Source organism: Adiantum capillus-veneris, chromosome 10, assembly GCF_014529385.1.
Source record: "Adiantum capillus-veneris isolate H3 chromosome 10, ASM1452938v2, whole genome shotgun sequence".
NCBI lineage: Eukaryota > Viridiplantae > Streptophyta > Polypodiopsida > Polypodiales > Pteridaceae > Adiantum > Adiantum capillus-veneris.
This window is the reverse complement of record NC_140940.1, coordinates 80,657,862-80,680,170: the sequence shown is the minus strand read 5'-3', so window position 1 is coordinate 80,680,170 and position 22,309 is coordinate 80,657,862. Positions and strand designations below refer to the sequence as shown.

At 43.8% G+C, this 22,309-nt stretch overlaps 1 protein-coding gene across 3 annotated transcripts in view; it reads right to left on the bottom strand.

Moving 5' to 3' along the window:
* Positions 1-22,309, bottom strand: part of LOC147449137 (uncharacterized) — a 65,528-nt gene that overhangs the window by 31,856 nt on the left and 11,363 nt on the right. The window contains exons 1-5 of one of the 3 annotated variants that reach the window (XM_086521702.1): positions 12,178-12,262; positions 11,988-12,077; positions 11,208-11,382; positions 10,718-10,961; positions 10,488-10,637 (exon numbers count right to left, since the gene is read on the bottom strand). In XM_086521702.1, coding sequence (XP_086377828.1) covers positions 10,488-10,637; positions 10,718-10,961; positions 11,208-11,382; positions 11,988-12,077; positions 12,178-12,247 — 729 coding nt within the window. In that variant the 5' untranslated portion in view covers positions 12,248-12,262. Of the gene's footprint in view, positions 1-10,487; positions 10,638-10,717; positions 10,962-11,207; positions 11,383-11,987; positions 12,078-12,177; positions 12,263-22,309 lie in introns of those variants that run through there. The other 2 variants (XM_086521701.1, XM_086521704.1) reach the window with 2 other exon arrangements.

Below are 22,309 nucleotides of genomic sequence, written 5' to 3'. Positions count from 1 at the left end.
CCCAAAAGAATCTCATCTAATAAGGAGTCTCATTCCAGATCGGAAATCTTGATATCCTGGGTCGTTGGCTTCCCAGAAGTATCTCATTCAATAAGGAATATTCAATGGTTGGCACATCACAATGCAGCACAAATGCTCACATATGCATGTTACAAGACACAACGAACAGCGCCGCTGAGCACTCCCCCGAGACAGACAGTCTGCGGTATGAAGCTACTCAACGACTACCTCGTCATTCCTCCCTCAAATAACCTAAAAAGGTTCGGGCCATGAGCTCAATGGACTGGTACAACCAAATGCTCCCTAGACCGCAACCTGCGTCGCTTGGAGGTTCAAGCATACAACCAAACGCTCCCCAGACATCTCGTCTGCGTCGTTTGGAGGTTTTCTAGCATACAACAAAAAGCTCCCCAGACATCCCGTCTGTCGTTCCGAGGTTCGGACAATACCAAAAAAGCATTTCTCACTTCTCCACCCGGGAGTAAAATCACCAATTATTGAAACCAGTATTAAAACTAGAGTCAAACAATTCAAATCGGCACCCAAGACAGGTTCAAAACAGATGCCATCCATTTCAAACAAATTCCAAACAAGATCACCAAACAAGTTCTCAAACAGAACTTAAACTTGAAAAGCATTCTCGACATCAAACCAGCTCGAAAAGTCGATTGATTTTCCATCCTGAAACTTGCACCAAAAATTAGGGTTAGGATCCTTCCATAAGGTCGTAGCCGACCGTAGCATGGTCCATAAGCGCTTGAATAGTCGAAACAAGCCTCGACAAACAGTGTTCCTGTGGCAGTGATGGTAGCCACAAGATATACCAATCACACTCGACCTCCAAGGTTATCAAAAAGAGACACCTGCTCAAAGATGTCTAAAGACTACAAATTGTTATCTGCTACGGTGTCTGCAGCAAGCATTTCAAGATACACCACTCTGCCAAAAGCTGCCAAAAACCATATAACTTCGGGCAATAAAAATCCTTGAAGCTTGTCAAGTCCTTGGAGTGTACGGTTTAGTAGCTATAGACATCCACCACTACATGACACTACCTTTGAGAAAAACAGCGGCCTGAAAAAAAATCCTTGATCCTTCTTCGCAATGGATCTTTATGGCTTATGCCCTATTAGACAAAGCGATGAAGATGGGAGCGCGCCCGATGCGCGATGAAGTAAGGGTGGGAGTGGCTCCTAAGTCTTAAGGTCCGGACACAAAGATTAAATGAAAATTTCTCTGTGAAACTTGGAAGTGTCATCTTGCTCTGTCTGCTCTTTGGTAGGACCGGTATGCTTTCAAAAAAGCACACGCCTAAAGCTCTCGTACCACTATCACAAGATGGGCACCACGTGCCAATAGAAAAGAACAGACTGAACACAGTTTTAACACTTCAAGAACAACTGAACTGAAAGAGAGAGAGCACACGCAACACGAAGTGGCGACATTCCACCCCAGAGAGTATTGGCTCCAAACCTTGGCACCCCTTTCGGTATTTTTTTATATTACTTGAACTACATACAATGTCGATTGGACTATAAAAAGCCTTCAAACTTCAATAACAATTGAACTGAAAGAGAGAGAGCACACTCAACACGGACTCGCGGAATTCCACCCCAGAGAGTACTGGCCCCAAACCTTGGCACCCCTTTCGGTATTTCTTTATATTACTTGAACTAGGTACAATGTCGATTGGCCTATGAAAAGCAATTTACATGAAAAGCCTTCAAACTCAAAAGCAATTGGCTCAAAAGCAGATGCCCAAAAGCTGCCAACGCAAAAGCACAAATCCGTACGGCTCTGCCGCGTCAGCAGTCAACGTAAAACGCGAAAATCAGTATAGCTCTGCAACGTCAGCATGTTAGCTTAAAATTCGAAAATCCGTACAAGCTATCAGCGCGAATTTCAAGAATCCGTACAGCTGCCACATCATCTTCACTGTGTCACGTGTGTGTGTGTGTGTGTGTGTGGGGCGGGGGAGGGGGAGAGGAGGGGGGGGGGGGGGGGGGGGGGGGGGTTGCTTTATTTTAATGCCTTTATGTCACTTGGGCCCCATCGGACCGGGCCCCATAAGTTGGTGGAAACTTCCGCTTTTGCTTCTTCACTTAGGGTTTAGGCCCCAGCAGTTTGTGACATCTCCTCCCAAAGGATCCTTGGTTCCCTCTGAATCTCGATGAGCAATGTGTGATGAAAATTGAGCTCTCCAAGGGTGTGCCCCACAACATGTGATATGTAGTGATCCATGTATAATGGTCTCTCAAATAACCAAAACTCGGTGAGATGCAAAGAGTGATCATCGTGGTAATGTGTATTAATGGAAAGAATAAGAGTGGGATCAATCCATGTCTTCTGAATGTATAACTATTGTAGGTCACATCTCATATCTCGCTTCACATCTTCTATATGTAAGGGGAGAATGGAGCGGGGAAAATTCCTCTATAGTATGATGATCCCCTAGATCATCTCAAGTGAAATCCCTAGTAATTGTAGCATGTGCGGAACTCGTGTGTGAGAAACCATGCCCAACACTTTGTGGAGAGCCACAAATGGTGACAAAGTCATTGTCGTTCCCGTTACGTAGGGAGAGACCCTAGAGGTGGTCCATGCTAAACCCTAGGCAAAGCAGGAGAACTCGTGTGTGACACAATTATTTTTTCCCTTATATTAGGTGAGATCTATGCTCCGTACCAAGTCACAATCCAAATGTTAATGTGTAATGGTTCTTTCTTCCCTTTAAAGAGACAGAGAGAGAGAGAGAGAGAGAGAGAGAGAGAGAGAGAGAGAGAGAGAGAGAGTGATGATGATGGTAGTGTATGTGAGTGAAAGATATAAACAGAGACAAGACATTGTGACGGGGTCCCAATCACCCTATGAGGGCCCCCACTCTATTACCGGATTGTTATTGATTGCACGAATGGTAGTACAACATTGATATACTTGATGCTCATGCACTCACGCCTTCAATGGGATGTAGAGGATGGGGGCTAGGAATGGTGGCTCTCACAAGGCTGTCCAACAAGCTGAAAACTGAGGCTACCAAAACGCTAGCCAAAAGAGTTGGGCCTGATGGTGAGGTATGGGGTTGGTCGATGGTTGCCATTAGCGCACACCCAAGTGCTAGATCTGAAACTTCTTCGTGATGAAGGATGGATCTTCTGATGATGAAGATGTAGGGTTGCAAATAGGGGACGTGGCTGCCCTAATCTTGCAAAATGCAAGGAAATTGTAGACCCTCCACTGAAACGTGGACTTCGAATGGTACCTCTGCACTAGGCTTATGTTCCGTTTGATGGCCCAAACGGTGTGGCTAACCCACGTTATATTGCTACCTTGATCCAAGGCTGCTGTCACGAGATTGTGAAACACTAACCTTGTTTCTTCGATCACCGTCTCCTTCCCTTTATTTTTATTTAATTTAAGGACCCTCTTTTTGAAATCACAAATGCCCGGACATTGCATGGCTGAAACGGCCGTTGGCCCAAGAGTTTCATCCGCAAGAGTCAAGGCCAGGCAACCACGAGATGGTTGGGCCAATTGGCACTGAAATCTAACTAGTAAAAGGGTGGTTAGTCATTTAGGCCCCTCAAGGAGACTTCGTAAGTTGGTGGGTACTAGGAAATTGAACCAGCATGGGCAAAGTGGACATCTGCGTCTACAATTGCTGGAGATGGCTTTTGCTGTCAGAAATATGCGCAATCGTCGACAGAGCTGTATTTTCCAGAGCGGTAAACCGAGTGTTGAACCCTTGCATGGCCCCTTCAAGAGAGGTCAAGCGACGTCCACGTTTTCCAGAGTGGATATACGCTGATCGAGACTCTAGAAAGTACCTGTGATCCATGTGTGTAGAGCATGTGTGAACGGGATTTGAATATTACTTGGTGCATCGTCATGCTACACATCCGAGCTTGATGGGTCCATGGCGAAATCCGGAGAAAAACTAGGAATTTCATGCGAAAAGGGGTCTTTTTTCCACTTTTTGATCACGAAAAGTTGAACTATGAGGAGCTCTACACGTCGGTGTGAGCAAACGGGTGATGGCAGGAGCACGCGAGCGCGAACGGATGGAGGAGAGGAGCATTGAGAAAGAAGCAAGAAACTCAAAAATGAGTTTTTCGTAAAACTTTCACTCTCTGTAAATGAGTTGTAGGTTTCAAACTTTATTAAAGAAAACTCAAAGTGTCCTTGGCCACTTCAAAATAAAAGGGCCACTTAATACAAGGATAGCATTAAAAAAAATCTCAACGCAAAAAGAGGTAGCGTAAGAAAGATCGACGGGCTGCGAGAGCTGCAATCAACGCGTGGAGAGAAGAAAAAAAGCAAGGGGCGTGTTCCCACCCATGGCCAGCACACAAAAAGCCACGCTGGCTCTACCTTGCCCTTCAGGTCGGTTTTTTTTTTTCCATCTTCGATTCTTTCCTATGCAAGAGTTCATGCTATTGAGAGGGAGGTAGTTCTCTCTCTCTCTCTCTCTCTCTCTCTCTCTCTCTCTCTCTCTCTCTCTCTCTCTCTCTCTCTCTCTGTGTGTGTGTGTGTGCAAAACACAAAGGGAGAGGAGGTTCCAGAGAAAGATTTAAAAACATGTTGTATGCCGAATTTTAGTCTAACTCAGCAAATTAATGAGAAATCCACTGATTTTCATTGAAAATCAGCAAACTTAAGAAAAAATCTCTGATTTTTAGCACTTCCACCTGTTAAATCGCTGATTTTTGTCAAAAATCAGCAAAAGAGCGCTAATTTTCACCTACAAACAAGGTTCAACAATTAATTACTTCAAATTACGTGAAATTGAGGTTATCCGACTCGAACCGATCCATAGGTGTGAATGCAGCCAAGCCGGCCCTGATACCATGAAACGAACACGAGGGGAGGATCTCCCGGCTACACGGACCGCCGCCTACAGACACACATCGGACAAACCACCCGACCATAGCCACCATCCGGTAGCACCCCCGTGCTAGGGCTAGCGCCCGAGGACGTAGGCGTGCACCTGTAAGACCGAGCGTCCCATACCACCTCGCCTCACCTCCTGGAGGTGACCGAGCGCACTCCTAGCCTCACGGGCTAACCAATGGCACTCTACCATTGGGGGTCGATAACTACAAATGAGGCCTTTGCCTCCCTTTTATAATAATGGCCGACCACACTGGCCAAGTTCACACTACGTCCGTCCGCCACTGGACGCCCATCCCAACCGCATCTCGACTAGATCTTCTCTCTTGTAAGCAGGACATAGCAGTATCCAAGCAAAATAAGCACCACCACCGCCAAAGATTTTGCATCAAAACTCCGGGAGAGAGATAGCCTCACAACCACAGGGCTATGACTTTCTACAACCTGCATTAGCAAAAACATAGCATGGAACAAGCTGAAGAAGAGGCTAAAAGCTCAATCGTCCAACCCTTCATGACCACCACATATCCAAAACACCGGATCCTATTGAGAAAAAACAGGGGAATTAAGCAAACGAACACGCAGCAAACATCATGCAATCATCCACACACACCCCACCCACAAGCACACAGGCATACACATGCATATAAACATGCAAACATGCACACCTAGCTGACGACCTTCTAAGTCTGTCACATATGCATTCCATACAAGTGGCTGCCTCGCTGTCTCCTCGAGACACCAAGGTAGGTGGCGAATCAAAGCAAGACGTAATTCCTTCCATATCCGTAGCAAACAACACATAAATGATGACAAATGAGACGTATCCAAGAGTGCATCTGTGAAGATAAATATGATGGTCAAGCGCCAAACACCTATAGTATCTAGAGATCCAAAACGAGGAGAGGTATGTGACAAAGCATGGTGCAGAAACTGTTTCCAAGGCTATGTCCCTGAAAACAATCAAGCAATTCCGTAAAAGGAACCCTTGAGCACAGTTTGGAGCACTCATCTTGAGCAAAGTTCAACATTCACTTCCGCTGCACCTTAGAAACGCGTTTTACGAAAATCGGCTTCAGGGTTTTAGCTTTGGGTTTTTAGGGTTTTAGGCCCACGGCCTGTGCTCCATAAGTTCTTCAAGTTGGTTAGTTCAGTTTCTCTTATCCACTCGGCCATTTCTCTTCCATTTGGTCATGCCACGTTGTCATGAATTTTTTGGATAAGCATGAAGTCACTAAATCATGCCAAAAAAGCTTGCCCACTAGCCTCATATATATATATATGTGTGTGTGTGTGTGTGTGTGTGTGTGTGTGTGTGTGTGTATGTGTGTGTACATAGCCCTGCAAGTTTTGAAAGTGGCTTTGTAAAAATTCATGTACAAAAGTGTGATTTTGCCAAGCTTGAATGATGATGTTTTGGGTTGTTTGAAACTCCAAAATATGGTTTTTAATAAGTATTTTCAGCCGTGCTTTATAGCTTGTGAATTGGACTTGTATATCATGAGTTATGAGCATCCGAAGCGGGCAGTCTCAACTTAGAAGGTGATTGCAGGTGCATGCGAGAAGGACAACTAAGCCAACTTGGGGGTCTAAGATTAGAAATGCTGAAGTTTTATATTTCTGGAGATAGCCGAGGTGATGGGCTTCGAGCCATGTGTTACGGTGTCATTCGGTGACCGGAGCAGCAAGGTATGCCTCGGGGAAAATTGTCCAAGAAGTCGTCTCATGCTTTGAGAGAAGCTTGGAATTTTTTGGGAAGTTGGGGAGGTGGGAGGATGGTGCCAAGTGGCAATGGAGTAATCCCACATGGGGGGAGCAAGTGGAAATTGGAGGGTATAAGGGGGGGAGTGGGTACCCCCTAAGGTTGTATCAAAGGGGCTAATGGAGCTTCCTTGCCTTGCTTGTGGGGGCTCGTGGGTGTTGGGGGAGAGAGGGGGTCCCATTGTGAGTTCCCACTGCCTACACAGGCGCCTGGCCACTTTTCTGATCCCCGAACACTTGCCTCCACTCCATTCTTTGGTCAAATGGTCACTGACAACTCATTTTTGACCCAACAAAGGCCAAAATTAGACCAATTAAAAGGTGCTCAAGGAGAGAACCATGTCGGCTAAGAGGAGAGAGAAAATCCCTTGGGATAAGAGCCAAAAAAAATCCCCTTTTAATAGCTGCGATTCCCTGCACACCCTTTTTCCTAACAAAGACTAGCTTTTTTGGAGCTTTTGAAAGAGACCCCATCTTCGAAAGCTTGGAACTCTCTCGTCTGTTGTCGGAATCAAGCATATGGATACTCTACGGAGGTCTACAAGACACGAGCTTCGTCTTTATGATCTTGGTTTTCAGTAATTTTGATCATGGTTTGGGTTAGGGCTGTTTCCCGCCCAACTTTACAGGTGTTTGACATAGGTGTTTGACATAGGTGTTTTCCACAGCTTAATAGTGTTTCCTTCCGACGGTGTGGTGTGTGTAAGGCTATAGAGGTTCTTGTTTTCCTTCTTGTTTGCACGCTAACATCGTCTATAGCCTTGCACACACCACACCGTCAGAAGGAAACACTATTAAGCTGTGGAAAACACCTATGTCGAGCACCTGTAAACTTGGACAGGAAACAGCCATAACCCAAACCATGATTAAAATTACTGAAAACCAAGATCATAAAGACGAAGCTCGTGTCGTGTAGACCTCCATAGAGTATCCATATGCTTGATTCCGACAACAGACGATAGAGTTACAAGCTGGGATCTCTCTCAAAAGCTAGTCTTGTTAGGAAAAAGGGTGTGCATGGAATTGCAGCTATTAAAAGGGTGTGCATGGAATTGCAGCTATTAAAAGGGGATTTTTTCTTGCTCTTATCCCAAGGGATTTTCTCTCTCCTCTTAGCTGACATGGTTCTCTCCTTGGGCACCTTTTAATTGGTCCAATTTTGGCCTTTTTTGGATGAAAAATGAGTTGTCAATGACCATTTGACCAAGGAATGGGGTGGGGGAAAGTGTCCGGGGATCAAAAAAATGGCGAGGCCCCTGTCCAGGCAATGGGAACTCACAATGGGCACCCCCTCTCTCCCCCAACACCCATGAGCCCCCACAAGCAAGGCAAGGAAGCTCCATTAGCCCCTTTGATACAACCTTAGGGGGTACCCACTCCCCCCCTTATAACCTCCAATTTCCACTTGCTCCTCCCCATGTGGGATTACTCCATTGCCACTTGGCACCATCCCAACTTCCCCAAAGATTCCCAGCTTTTCCCAAAGCATGAGAGGACTTCTCGGACAATTTTCCTCGAGGCATACCTTGTTGCTCCGGTCACCGAATGACGCACCGTAACACACGGCTCGAAGCCCATCACCTCGGCTATCTCCAGAAATATAAAACTTCAGCATTTCTAATCTTAAACCCCCAAGTTGGCCTAGTTGCCCTTCTCGCATGCACCTGCAATCACCTTCTAAGTTGAGACCGTCCGCTTCGGATGCTCATAACTCATGATATACAAGTCCAATTCACAAGCTATAAAGCACGACTGAAAATACTTATTAAAGACCATATTTTGGAGTCTCAAACAACCCAAAACATCAACATTCAAGCTTGGTAAAATCACACTTTTGTACATGAATTTTTACAAGGCCACTTCCAAAACTTGCAAGGCTATGGACACATATATACATGAGGCTAGTGGCCAAGCTTTTTGGCATGATTTAGTGACTTCATGCTTATCCAAAAAATGCCTAACAACGTCATCACTTTTTGACATTCCCCCCTCTTGAAAGAATTGTAATCACACCTGTAGAGAGGAGTTACTCCGCTCCTTTGTCACAGATTACCCAGATGGATTAAAGTCACTGTTTTCTTTTGAGATTTCAAGGGTATTGATGGGCTGACGATATTCTGTTGTATGACTTTATGAAAGAAGTACTACGTAATGGGAACTCGTTAACTGAATTGGACATATGTGCTCGCTAGAGATCGGTGAGATCTGGATGTGATTGCTAGATACGTTACAATGATCATGATTCTCCTCTAAGATCTCTACAGGGATAGTGATGTGAATGTTCAATGACCATCGTCTTTGTGCAAGCACTGGATATGTGTTGTCTAGTGCGTCGGTACTTAAGAGTCAATGCCTAATGAGCTGGTTTTTGGCTTATGTTGGTTTTGCATGCGTAATTGAAGGCGATTAGATTTCTTTCACGAGGGGGGTATGTCACAAAGTGATGACGTGGCCTGTTGAACTACATGGAATAGACAGGGAGAGAGTACCTCCCTTTCAATAGTGAGCGACATAGAGCCCTTAGGATTTGTGGCACCTATATAACAGAGAGACTTGAATCGCACCTAGACAGCCTCTTCCCACGAAGATATTGTACTACAGAGAGCAATTTTTGACCATACTAGCAGACAGTTTCATCTAGCGGCCACGGCATATGGACACTTACATGCCACACCCCTCACGAGTGACGATTGGCCACCGCAAAGTCTCATCATACATACTTGATATAGAGACAAGTAGAGCCCCACGAAAGGAGAGGACATATCGATTATGCTCGGCAGAGATAGAGAGTAAGGAGCACCATGTATGCATATGTGCAACACCTGAGGGTATCACGACCAGAAACACTGAGAAAGATCTTGGAGTCTAGAGACCAACTACATTTGGGACAGTTTTTACTAGAGGCAAAGAGAGCGTCTTCTACAGACACCTGCTACTAGAGTGACAAACAGTCACAGCTCCCAACTATTTTCAGCATGACATCAACTCAGTACCCACCTCACAATGAGGGGTGACACTCCAGCAGGCAGAGAAGGTGAGCGAGACACGCACCCCCCCGCTCCAACGACGTCATCACCAAGAGATCCACACTCCGCACTACCAAACCATGACGGCAGCACGGAAGAGAGCGATGCAGCGATACTCAGAGGACTTCTAATCCCCGACCCCCCAGTATCACATACTTCAACCATATTATGGCACTAGATGGAGCTAGTTAGATTGATGCATCTCATGTTTTGACCTCCATGGGCATATAGATCCTTCACATTTTCTCCCTTTGAGATAGAGCTCCATCCCCTCATACCTTCTATTGTACACCCATGGATCACCACCCCCCTAGTACTCCTAGCAGCAACACTATAACAGTTTTTATTTTGTACCTTCAATCCACAGATGCCACACTATCATGTACATTGTTTTGTCTCATAGGCTGATTTCGGACTCTATGAATGTAAAACATCTCTCTCTCTCTCTCTCTCTCTCTCTCTCTCTCTCTCTCTCTCTCTCTCTCTCTCTCTCTCTCTCTCTCTCTCTCTCTCTCTCTCTCTGATTGTGTTTGAAGTGGTTTGTTCAAGTTCTGTTCTTTCAATTGACATGTGGGGCCCATTGGTTTAAACAAACCACTACAAGGCTTGCTGCTCACAAGAAAAATCCTCTTACCGTAGGTGAAAATGCACTACCCCTGGGCACACCTCGAACATGTATGATGTGAGCTACCAAACCTCTAACAACCACAACACCTGATGCAGTGAATCACTTGATGACCTTTATGTCAACATCAAGAGACAAGCTCAGGAAGAAATAATTTGACAGGTCCAAAAAGCAAGAGAAAGTCTAACCACAATCTTTCGATTTAGTGTGTCAATCTCTTCAAAAATTTCATCCAATGTAACTTTTGCCACTTCATTTTGCACGATAGATTGAGCACAGTCATTAACAACATTTAATGGATTCTCAATACAATATGATGCTTTGAAGGCCTCCACTATCTGAAAGAAAAAAAAGAAACTACCAAAGTCCATACTATTGCACCAAAAAAGAAATTTAAACAATCAAAAAAGTGGGCTACCTTAATGTGAAGAATCCCATCTAATAAAATGCTAACATTATCTTTTGTTGTTGCACGCTGGTCCCGAATAGCAATTGCTTTCTCCTTCAATGAGTGCACATAGGCTACTCTATCAACAAAAGGAACTAAAATGTGGATGCGAGAATCCAATGTCTTCAAATATTTCCCACAACGCTCAATTACATAAGCTGTCTTCTCAGGCACAATGAGAATACCCCAATTTGTCGGGTTTGGCATTGCATACCTTTCAAGACATGATAACATACCATTAGCAACTTCTTAACGAAGCATGAATTGGACAGTTCCAAGCATAACCCATTTGCATACACCGGAAATGCAAAAAGAAGCATAAAACAAAGGATAGTCCATTCGCATATACTCCATTCGCATACAATAGGAATGCAAAAAAAACTTACTACGGAACAATGGCAGCCTAATGTGTGATATTTTGTAGAGAGCTAAATTTTTCTGGAGAAAAACACCAACTCACCGCATAGTGTCCTCGTTGTAGGAGCCACCTTGGAAGCCTCTCACAAAGGTGCGCTGGCAAGGGGAGGATATAGGAGCAATCGCAACACGACTTGCACGTAGCCAAGGAGATGGCAAAGACAAACCACGAAGAGATTGGAATTTTTCTTTGAAAATTACACCATTCCTGCTGCTATCTGTAATACATGTATACATTTTTAAGGTCAAAAAAATATAAACTTTCCAACTACGAAAATGATGCAAAATATGAACACAAAAATTACTAACAATAAAATATAATAATATAGATGCATCAAAAAGCAAACTTTAAATAAACTTGAAATTAGCAAAAGAGACACAAACAACACGTATAGTTGACAAAATTGAAAGCGGAAAGAAAAACAAACCAAAAAGGCAAGTTATCTCCCAAAATCATCAATAATTTTTAGAAGCCATCCACAATCTAAGTATCCAATCTTAAACTCAATCTTGAAATCAAAAGACGAGACTCAAAAACAAATAATTTAACTTCAAACTCTTTAAGAACAACAAAGGGCCGAGATAAGATTGACTTCAGTTCATTCTTAACTAATATGAGACCTAAAAATTAAGGTGATAATATACAAAACTAGCAACATGCATCCAACAAAGTTAAATTTTGAATTTAACAATCTACTGTCTATGATAATTATGTCTGATTGTCGTTCTCTTGTGCATTGAAAAACAACAATGAGAAATCTCAAATGCTCCCCACTTGTGACTCTAATTGTAAAACAGATATCCATTGGAAATAGCATGATACCTTCAGATTCAAGACTAGGAGCGAGTTTCTTTCTCTCAGTTTCTGCTTGTATTTCTGAGACTTGCCAAACACCACAAGGAGATGTATCCTCTGAAGGAACAACCACAAAGACCTAGTTAAACATTGAACTCAAAGAGGGTCTGAACCACCATAAAGAACAAGCAAACCATTCTTGAGAGTGGACATTAACTAATTTCACAATAAAGACATCGAAAACTCCATGAAGAAGCAGCAATATCGATCGCTTCCTGTCGATACATTAAAAAGAGTTATCAACTTAAACTAATAAAAAAATCATCAAAACCAAGTGCCTGGAAGTTAAGGAAGCTTGCACCACTTTGCAAAGTAGAACATGTCTGCAAACACAACCATATTTTTAAAAGCAGCTGTCCATACATGTTACATTTTGAAAAGAGGTAATCCCATATAGTAAGTTAACTAGATTACACTTAAGACACATGCACTCATATGGACGCACAAACGCCATACTCATATGTTAGGAAGAGCAGAACGATGACCTGTTCCAGAGAGCTTACATAAGTTACAAAAAACACAACCCTTATGGTGAATGTTCCTACTGGATTCTTTGACCCTTAGAAATTGAGAGAGGAGAGATGGAGACAAAGACATGTGATGTCAGATGGAAAGAGATGAGACAAATATGATAGAGACAAATTACAATACCACAAAAGTCCCCCCCCCCCACTTCGTTGCCATAGAAGTATTTACTTCTTATTGCACAAAAAGCTAAGTAGAAGAGGTAGTACATTATGCTTATGCAATGCTAGAGCCTTCTAGGTAACCAAATTGAGGCAGCCTTCACCGACCGTCTAATGCACCTTCCTGAGCTGATGTAGATGTTGATGACAAGGAGGCCATGGGTGCTAGGCTTGATGCTAACCAGCTAAACTGATGGGGCTGATGTGAGGCTACTATAGAAGATTGTGTAGGGATGAGAACTCGAGATCTAAGGCTGATGTGATGACCAAGCACTATACTACAGAAAATGCAATCTGAAGGAGGTGATGGGGCAGAGCAGAGACTCCATACTACATAGGGGGGCGCCTATGCCAAGGCGGGAACGCAGCTACCTAAAACGCAACTGCAGGAGGAGAATGGGCTGAAAACACAAGCCCTCAAAAGAGATGGCAATGGCTAGTTTGGGGCTACTCCAATGCTAGAAGAGGCTAGAGATGAGACGCCTAGTATGTTGGTGGAGAGGGGCTGCCAAGGTCCTAATGATGATGGCCCAAACTATGGGAGGGAGCCAACCTAGTAAACTCTAATCTGCTTGTAATGGCTCCACAAGGTTCTTTTATATGTTTTAAGCATGAGGTAGGGCATCAATTAAATAATCCCCCATTATAAAATACGAGTTATTAATATGAAGGCTTAATAACGGTGCAGTGAAATGTTTGCATATCTCCTATCTCATTGGCATGAGACCAAGCAAGCTTGTAGTGCCTATGCATGGCTATGTTGATGACAATGCTGGATGCCCATGAATGTGTACTAACTCACCAATTGCAACCACAAATGATGCCTTGATGTAGCGGTACCATGTTCACATAGCGCAGAGAGCACGTGTGCATGTGACATCCCTCCTACTTATGATGAGGCTAGGCTGAACTTTGGCCCCACACGTCGGAAGAATAGCTATGCCGATGACGTGGATGATGGGATGTTGATGAAGCGAATGTATATGAAGCTATTGTGCCCATAATGATGGTACAGAGGACAAACTTTGGCAATGGTGGATGATGGAGACATACAAAATGGGTGCAATGGGGATCAACAATGTCCTGCATATTTAACTGTCACAAGTAAAACTCTCTACCTCAAAGGATGAAGTCAATAATGATTGTTGATAAAACGAAGATGATGGCAATGCTAACGTTAAGGTATAACATGCCAAAAGTACAAAGAGGGGGAGGGGGGCTGCCTATATAGGCAAACTCCCAGTTTGCCCTACCTCAGCCTGAACCCCACGACCTTGGTAAAATGACCTAGAATGTAAACTCACTGAAAGTGACCTGGTACACATATTTAGTAGCAGAAATACTAAAGAGTCGAGACTTTGACCCCGGGAAACCCTAGGAACGAGAGTCCCGCCACGTGCCAACCTACCGTGTGAGCAAGACAATGAAGTGCAACGTCGTGAACAGGTACGTCTACCTCAAATACGGCTGAGCACAGCCACAAAACAGCCCTCACTCCCTAATCTACTCCTGGGAGATATTGGAGCTGCCACAGGACAGGAAACTAAACTCTGACACCCACTCTCAGTTCCTGAACGGGAAACAAGTCCAAGGGGCTAGCATGAGAGGATAATATCACGAGACGGGCACCACGTGCCAATAGAAAAGCGCAGACTGAACAGACTTTTGGCACTTCAATAACAACTAAACTTAAAGAGAGAGACGACACGCGACACGGAGTGGCGGAATTCCACCCCAGAGAGTATTGGCCCCAAACCTTGGCGCCCCTTTCAGTATTTCTTTATATTGCATCAACATAGTACAAGCCGGTACTCCAGATTCTGCACCTTCTCCAAGACGCATGCCAGAGAATGAGCCCTAACCTCATATCTAAAGGCCCTTGACCTAAAAAGCAATTCACATGAAAAGCCTTCAAAACTCAAAAGCATCTGGTCCAAAAGCAAAGCCAAAAAGCTGCCAGCACAATTTACGAAAATCTGTACAGCCTGCCACGTCATCATCCCAACGCAATTTTCGGAAATCTGCCACATCATCAGTTTTTGGCGTGTGTCCGGATCCTGCTTTATTTTCTTCCTTTATGTCACTTGGGGCCCCCTCGAACGGGGTTCCCATAAGTTGGTAGGACTTCTTCTGTTACTTGTTCTTCTTAGGGTTTAGGCCCCTCGGCCGACACTGCAAGTTGGCTCCATTCTTTAGGCTTTGACACGCCAACAATTTGTTACATCTCCCCTTCTTGAAAGAGAGTAATCATCCGCAATTACAGCATATTTGCAAAACAACTCAAGTTAGCTCAAAAATTTCCGAGGGACACTCCGAGGAACAATCAGTTTGCTCTGTTGATCAAGGAGTTAGCTTATCCTTTCTGCACTTTTGATCAAGGAGTTAGCTTCTCCTTTTGGCTGTTTTGATCAAGGAGTTACCTTCTCCTTTCTGCTCTTTTGATCAAGGAATTAGCTTCTCCTTTCGTCCATATCGGAACTCTTGATATTCCGGCGTAGTAAAATTAGCCATCACACCCAGACCATATTGATCTTCCACGGGTGTCTTGATGCACTAAAATATTACATATCCAGGCAATCTCATCCAATTAGGAATATTCAGTAATTGGCACATCACAATGCAACGCAAATGCTTACATATGCATGTTACAAGACATAGAAACATAAAGCCGCCAATGAACACTCCCCCCGCAAATAACCATCCAGGTCCGAGCCATGAGCTGTTCAACGACTCCCTCATCACTCCTCCCACAAATAACCTAAAAAGGTCCGGGCCATGAGATATAGAGGCCTTTTACAACCAAACCCCCCCCCCCCCAGCCTGTGTCGTTTGGAGGTGCTGAGAGTAACCACTACTCAGACCTCTTAATACTCCTCCCGCATAACCATCCAGGTCCGGGCCATGAGTAACAACAACAATACTCCCCCCGTAAATAACCACAAGGGTCCGGGCCATGAGTTAAAAAAAACAACACTTTTTAATCATTCAATACTCCCCCCGCAAATAACCACAAGGGTCCGGGCCATGAGTATGAACATGCATTCTTAAACATCATTTCTCACTACTCCATCCGGGAGTAAAATCACCAATCATTGAAACCAGTATCAAACCAGAGTCAAACAATTCAAATCGGCACCAAAACAGGTTCAAAGCAGATACCATCCATTTCAAACAAATTCCAAACAGGATCACCAAACAAGTTCTCAAACAGATTTGAAACTTAAAAAGCAATTTCGACATCAGTCGAGCTCGAAAAGTCGACTAACTTTCCATCCTGAAACCTGCACCAAAAATTAGGGTTGAGTTTCTTCCATAAGGTCGTAGCCGAGCACAGCATGGTCCATCAGCTCTTGGATAAACAGTGTTTCTTTGGCGGCGATGGTAGTCCCAAGATAGCAATCGCATTGGACCTCCAAGGTCATCTACTCATGAAGAGACATCCACTGGGAGATGTCGAGAAACTTCAAGTTATAGTCGAGAAACTTCAAGTTATAATCTGCTAGGGTTTCCATGGCAAGCATTTCAGGATACCCACTCTGCCAGAAGTTGCACTCCGAAGTAAGATGTCAGAAACCATATAACTTCGGGCAAAGATTTCTTGAAAGCTTGCCAAGTACTTGGAGTATGTTGCTTGGTAGCTATCAACATCTGTATGGCACTGCCTCTAAGAAAAACAGCAGCTCGAAACAAATCTTGGATCCTTCTCTTGCAAGTGATCTTAACCCGCCCGATGAGCGATGAAGTAAGGGTGAGAGTGGCTAATAAGTCCGGGTTCGAGGGCAAAGATACCTCAAATAAAGCTCTGTCTGCTCTTTTGTAGGACCGGTATGCTTTTTAAAATGCACACGCCTGATGCTTTGATACCACTGTCACAAGACGGGCACCACGTGCCAATAGAAAAGAGCAAACTGAACACTTCAATAACAATTGAACTTAAAGAGAGAGACGACACACGACACGGAGTGGCGAAATTCCACCCCAGAGAGTATTGGCCCCAAACCTTGGCACCCCTTTTGGTATTTCTTTATATTGCATCAACAAAGTACAAGCCGGTACTCCAGACTCTGCACCTTCTCCAGGAAGCATGCCAGAGAATGAGCCCTAACCTCATATTTAAAGGCCCTTGGCCTAAAAAGCAGTTCACATGAAAAGCCTTCAAAACTCAAAAGCATCTGGTCCAAAAGCAAAGCCAAAAAGCTCCCAGCGCAATTTATGAAAATCAGTACAACCTACCACGTCATCAACCAACGCAAAACGCGGAAGTCCGTACAACCTGCCACGTCATCATCTCAGCGCAATTTTCGGAAATCTGCCACGTCATCAGTTTTTGGCGTGTGTCCGTATCCTGCTTTATTTTCTTCCTTTATGTCACTTGGGGCCCCATCGAACGGGGTTCCCATAAGTTGGTAGGACTTCTTCTGTTACTTGTTCTTCTTAGGGTTTAGGCCCCTCAGCCGACATCTGCAAGTTGGCTCCATTCTTTAAGCTTTGACACGTCAACAATTTGTTACAGATAATGTCGCATGTGGAAGAGGTTTGGTGAAGATGTCAGCAAGGTTATCCGAAGTCGAGATGTACTCTAGTCGGATAGAGTCATCCTGGGTCTTCTCACGAACAAAATGGTATTGTATCTCTATATGCTTAGTCCAGGCATGGAACACCAGGTTCCTGGCAATGGCTATACAACTTTGGTTGTCAGAGTACATCATGGTCGTCTGCTGGGGAAAGCCCATCTCCAAAAGTGACCTCCGTATCCATACTAACTAACATGTAGCAATGCAAATAGCATGGTACTCTGCCTCTGTGGAAGACAAGGCAATTGTAGATTGTTTCTTGTTGCTCCATGAAATTGCTCATGTGGCAAAAGAAAAGGTATAACCTGTAGTCAACCGTCTCCATCTGGATCTACAACCCAATCCGAATCACTACATCCTTGTAGAATGATCTGGGAGTCTGTACTTTTAACCGCATAGTGTATGCCTGATGACTTAATCGTCTTCAAATACCGCAAAGTCCGAAGAGCCTGCTCCAAATGTGACTTGGCGGGTTTCTACATGAAAGAACTGAGAAGTCCCATTGAGAAACTGACATCAAATTGGGTGTTGAGTACAAAATGAGAAAACCAACCAGTTTCTGAAATTGTGTAGCATCAGCTACAAGGGGGAGATCAAACTGTGACAACTTTTGATTGGGATCCATGGGAATTGAGATATGTTTGCACTCGGACATACCAAATGCTTCCAACAATTCTTGGATGTACCGCTCTCCTGAGAGAGAAAGAGGCCTTCCTATAACTAGTCTGTCTAGAGTAGAGGGTGGTACTAATCCAATTACCTGTTAACTTTACACAGAGCACTGAGTAGAAAAGAGAGCGCAAATGCATCCAGCTGCACACATAAAGACCGACACCTTGTAGGCCCCAAAGACTGGCGCCCCTTTTGGTATTTCTTTATTCAATTAGAACACGTAGATCACAGTCTAAACAAAGCTGTCCAAACCTGGCGAGGGCTGAATTGCCACTTTTTGACCCACTTTCGGTAACATAACGATGCCAAATACCCTTTAGGTCAAAAGTACATGTCTAGGATGGTTTCCCTTGCAATTTAGAAACTTTCTGGTGAGCTGTAACGGAATTTCAGCATGCTGTAATTCCCTGTGTAGAAGACGAGGACAATCCCAGCAGGCGGGAATTATCCCTTAGAAGGCCGAACAGCGGGGAGCAATCACACTAGCAGTAATTACCGCAGGTAGTTACTACAGTAACTCCTGAGAGCTATAAATAGGACCTGCTACATTGTAATTGGGCTTCTTGGCTTCTTAGCTGCTTGACTTTTTGTCTTTTGGCTTTAGCTTTCTAAGCACTTTCGGGTTTACGAGCTCTTCGCCTCTAGCTTCACCCTGTAATCATTGCTTCTGTAATCATCTGGGCTTAAACCCAGTATACACTGTACTAGTTATCCTTGAGCTATTAAGCTGAATCTACAAACACTTTTTCCAGTCTTTCAGTTATGTCTCTCGTTTCAATATAACATTCCAGTTCAATTCTCTGTTTCGATCCAGTACTCTGTTCCAGTCTCACTAACTGAATTGACGACATAACTGGCCAGTAGCTCTAAATTCTAACACTGGAATCAACTGTCTGAAAAGACCAGCTCCAATTCCATTTTAGCGATCACGGTGGTTAGAGTTGTTCACTCTTCGACCAGAAAACTCTTATCTCCCACTTAGAATTTTCAGTTGCACACATGGCGCCCAAAGTCAGTCGTGGTCGCAAACCGTCAACCCGGTTAGGCACTAATTCCAACCGCGTCGACCCTATTGTTGAGGTATCAGAAAGAGAGTCTGATCCTAAGAAGGACCCTGAGAGTGAGACTGAGGCTCAGGAGGAGCACAGTTAGGTTGAAGAGGCCAGGGACTCTCAGCACTCCAGTCATTCCAGGAGGAGAAGGGCTGAATGTGAGGAACGCAAAACCAAGAGTTCTCGGTCCACACACAATGCAGTTGAGGCCAACGGCAATCGTCACAATTCCAACAGGAAAGCCAAAGAAGAGACAGAGACTGAAACTAAAGAAGAAGTTGACTGGATGCTGAGACAGATCACTACAAGAAGTCTTCAAGACGAAGTCAGGCTCCCAAGGTTAGAAGAAGCAGAGACGATGCCGACCAGCATGATTATACTTATTGATTGAAGATCTCTTTCCCAGTGTTCAAAGGAGGAAAGAAAGATGATCCAGATATTCATATTCAAGCTTTTGGGCAGTATGCTGAGTTGAAGAATATTGATGAAGATGACTAGGGAGAATATTTTCCTCACACTGAAAGATGTAGCAAGGAAATGGTATTACCATTACCTAGCTTGCCAACTTAGGTCATATAACAATTGCTCAAGGCTTTCAGACTGAAGTATTCAGACAACAGGGGTGATGAGGACATCCTCTGCGAGCTAGATAAGATTAGACAAGGGAAATTCTCAGTGAGAAGTTATGTTAAGAAGATCAAGGAGTTAACCACTTTTATTACCGAATGGGGTACATTTATGTATTTAGTCATGCCATTTGGTCTTTGCAATGCTCCAGCAACATTCCAACGTTGCATGATGGAGATATTCAGTGAATTCCTGCATCGATTTCTTGCCATATTTATGGATGACTTCACTGTATTCTCAACTGAGGAGAAGCATTTGCTCTTACTGAAAATGGTTTTCCAACGTTGTAAGGAGAAGAGGATCTGTTTGAATCCATTCAAATCTGTTTTCCTGGTCTGAAAGGGACAATTACTGGGGCATATAGTGTCCAAGAATGGCATAGAGATGGCCAATGATAAAATCCAGTGTGTCCAGCAAGCCAAGGCACCCCGCACAGCATCAGAATTAAGTTCACTCTTGGGATATATCAATTTTTATAGAATTTGTTCATATGTTTGCTTCCAAGGCATTACCTTTATATAAGCTCACCAAGAAAACGAGTAAGTTCATCTAGACTGTTGAATGTGAGGAGAGCTTCCAATGTCTTAAAATTGTCATTATTAGTAACCCAGTACTCCGACAACCGGATTGGGGATGTTATCTTCCATGTGCATGCTGATGCTTCGGGACTGGCAATGGGAGCGATACTGGCTCAACCAGAAGGGAGGACTGATTATCCAGTGTATTTTGTCAGTCGAAGATTCAGTCAAGTTGAACAAGGATATACTACTACAGAGAGAGAAGCCTTAGGAATGATTTTCGATACCACCAAGTAAATAATGAAATAGCTTGTCGACTAAATGGATAGAGGCCTTGCAAGGCTCTTCCAAATAATACTACGAAGTGCTATTTTCCTATTTGACAACATTATTTGCCGCTATGGATACCCCATTGAGATTGTGACTGATCAAGGGACACATTTTATAAATGATACCATGGAAATTCTGATGGAGATGCTCTCAATTAAGCACAGGAAATCAACTCCTTATTATCCCAGGTGCAATGGTCAAGCAAAGAGCAGTAACAAAACCATCAAAAACATTTTAACCAAGATTGTTCAGAAGGAACCACATCAATGGGATCTTAAGCTCTAGACTGCTCTATGGGCCTACAGAACAGCTTATGAAGTTACCACTGGAATGATACCTTTCAGAATGGTGTATGGTAATGAAGTTGTAGTGCCTATTGAATTCGTGATTCCCAGTCTCAGAATGGCAGTAGAATATAGATTAGATTTTAATCATAATCTTAAACATAGACTGGAAGAATTAGTGCAGTTGGATGAATTGCGACAACGTGCCATGCTCGAACAGGAAATTGTTAAGCAAAGAAGAAAGCACTGGCATGATAGAAGAATCAAAGTTAGGGAGTTCCAGAAGGGAGACTTGGTTTTGCTTTATCAATCCAAATTGGGCCCTAAGACTGGGTATTTTCCAATGGCACAGTGAGGTTGAAGAACTTATCTGGACTACTGCTGCCAGGTGTTTATAATGGGGCCAAAATTAAGCTATATTATTCTAATGAGAAAGAGACGTGCAAAGAAGAAGATACTGGCATTCTGGGTGCTGATAACCAGGAACTTTCAGAACCAGCCATTCTAAACCTCTTCCATGTACAACCAGTACCAGAACCAGAGACGGAGCCAGAAAAGTCTCAAAGTGATAAAATAGTGCCAGTGGCAGAGTTTATAAAGTGTCAGAGCCAATATCAGTTCTTATGGGGAAAAGGGCCAGTGGAAATGCATGTGACAATCATGAAAGGGAACATGGGACGAAATAGCCAATGCATGTATGCCACGTCGCCGACGGTGCACCAAACTCTAGGAACGGTAAGTAGTGAAATTTTTATGGCGCGAACGCTTATAACAGTAAGGCGAGTAGGCAATCTTCCTCACAAATCTCCTGCGCGACGCCTACCTGCTGTTACACACTCGCCATCACCAAGCTCTAAGGACTCTTCACTACAACCACAAACCTCCTCGTTAGAAGAATCTGTTGATCACTGTCTATCCCTACCCGACACACCTTGCTATGGCTTTGAATATACAAGTCTTCTTCCTCTACAGAGTTACCGTCCTCACAGTGTATAGATAGAAGGAAAATGTCGGAGAAGATACAGGATACCATAGATGAAAATGCAGCAATCATCAGCTCTCTTCAAGCTTCCCTACCACTTATCCCACATAGCAAGATACAAAGGTATGTGTTTACTAAGCAGGCCGAAGTGTTGCTGCAGCTATGGGATTTGCATGTGGATGCACAAGCTACAAGGATAGATTTTGACACGGCCATAATCAAGCAGGTTCTTGATTCTTTTAATGCTGAGGATGGCAGTGTTATTGTCAATGGTGTAAGAGTCAAAGCAACACCTGACGACATTGCCTATGCTGTCAAGATGCCCAATGAGCCAAAGCCGACCACAGCGTTTGCACAGCAAATAAGTTTGGCTCTAAAAGAGGATGAAGCATCCAAAAATAAACGAAAGGCTAGCGCACAAGGGGTTCCAGTAGCAGGACTGGACGTCCTCAGCCTACAGGTTTGTTGTTGAGGCCGTTAGCATGAAGAACAATTCCACATATGTGTCAAAAAAGATGTTTGCCATGCTGCTTGAAAAAGACTAAATGCTACAGCTAAAATCAA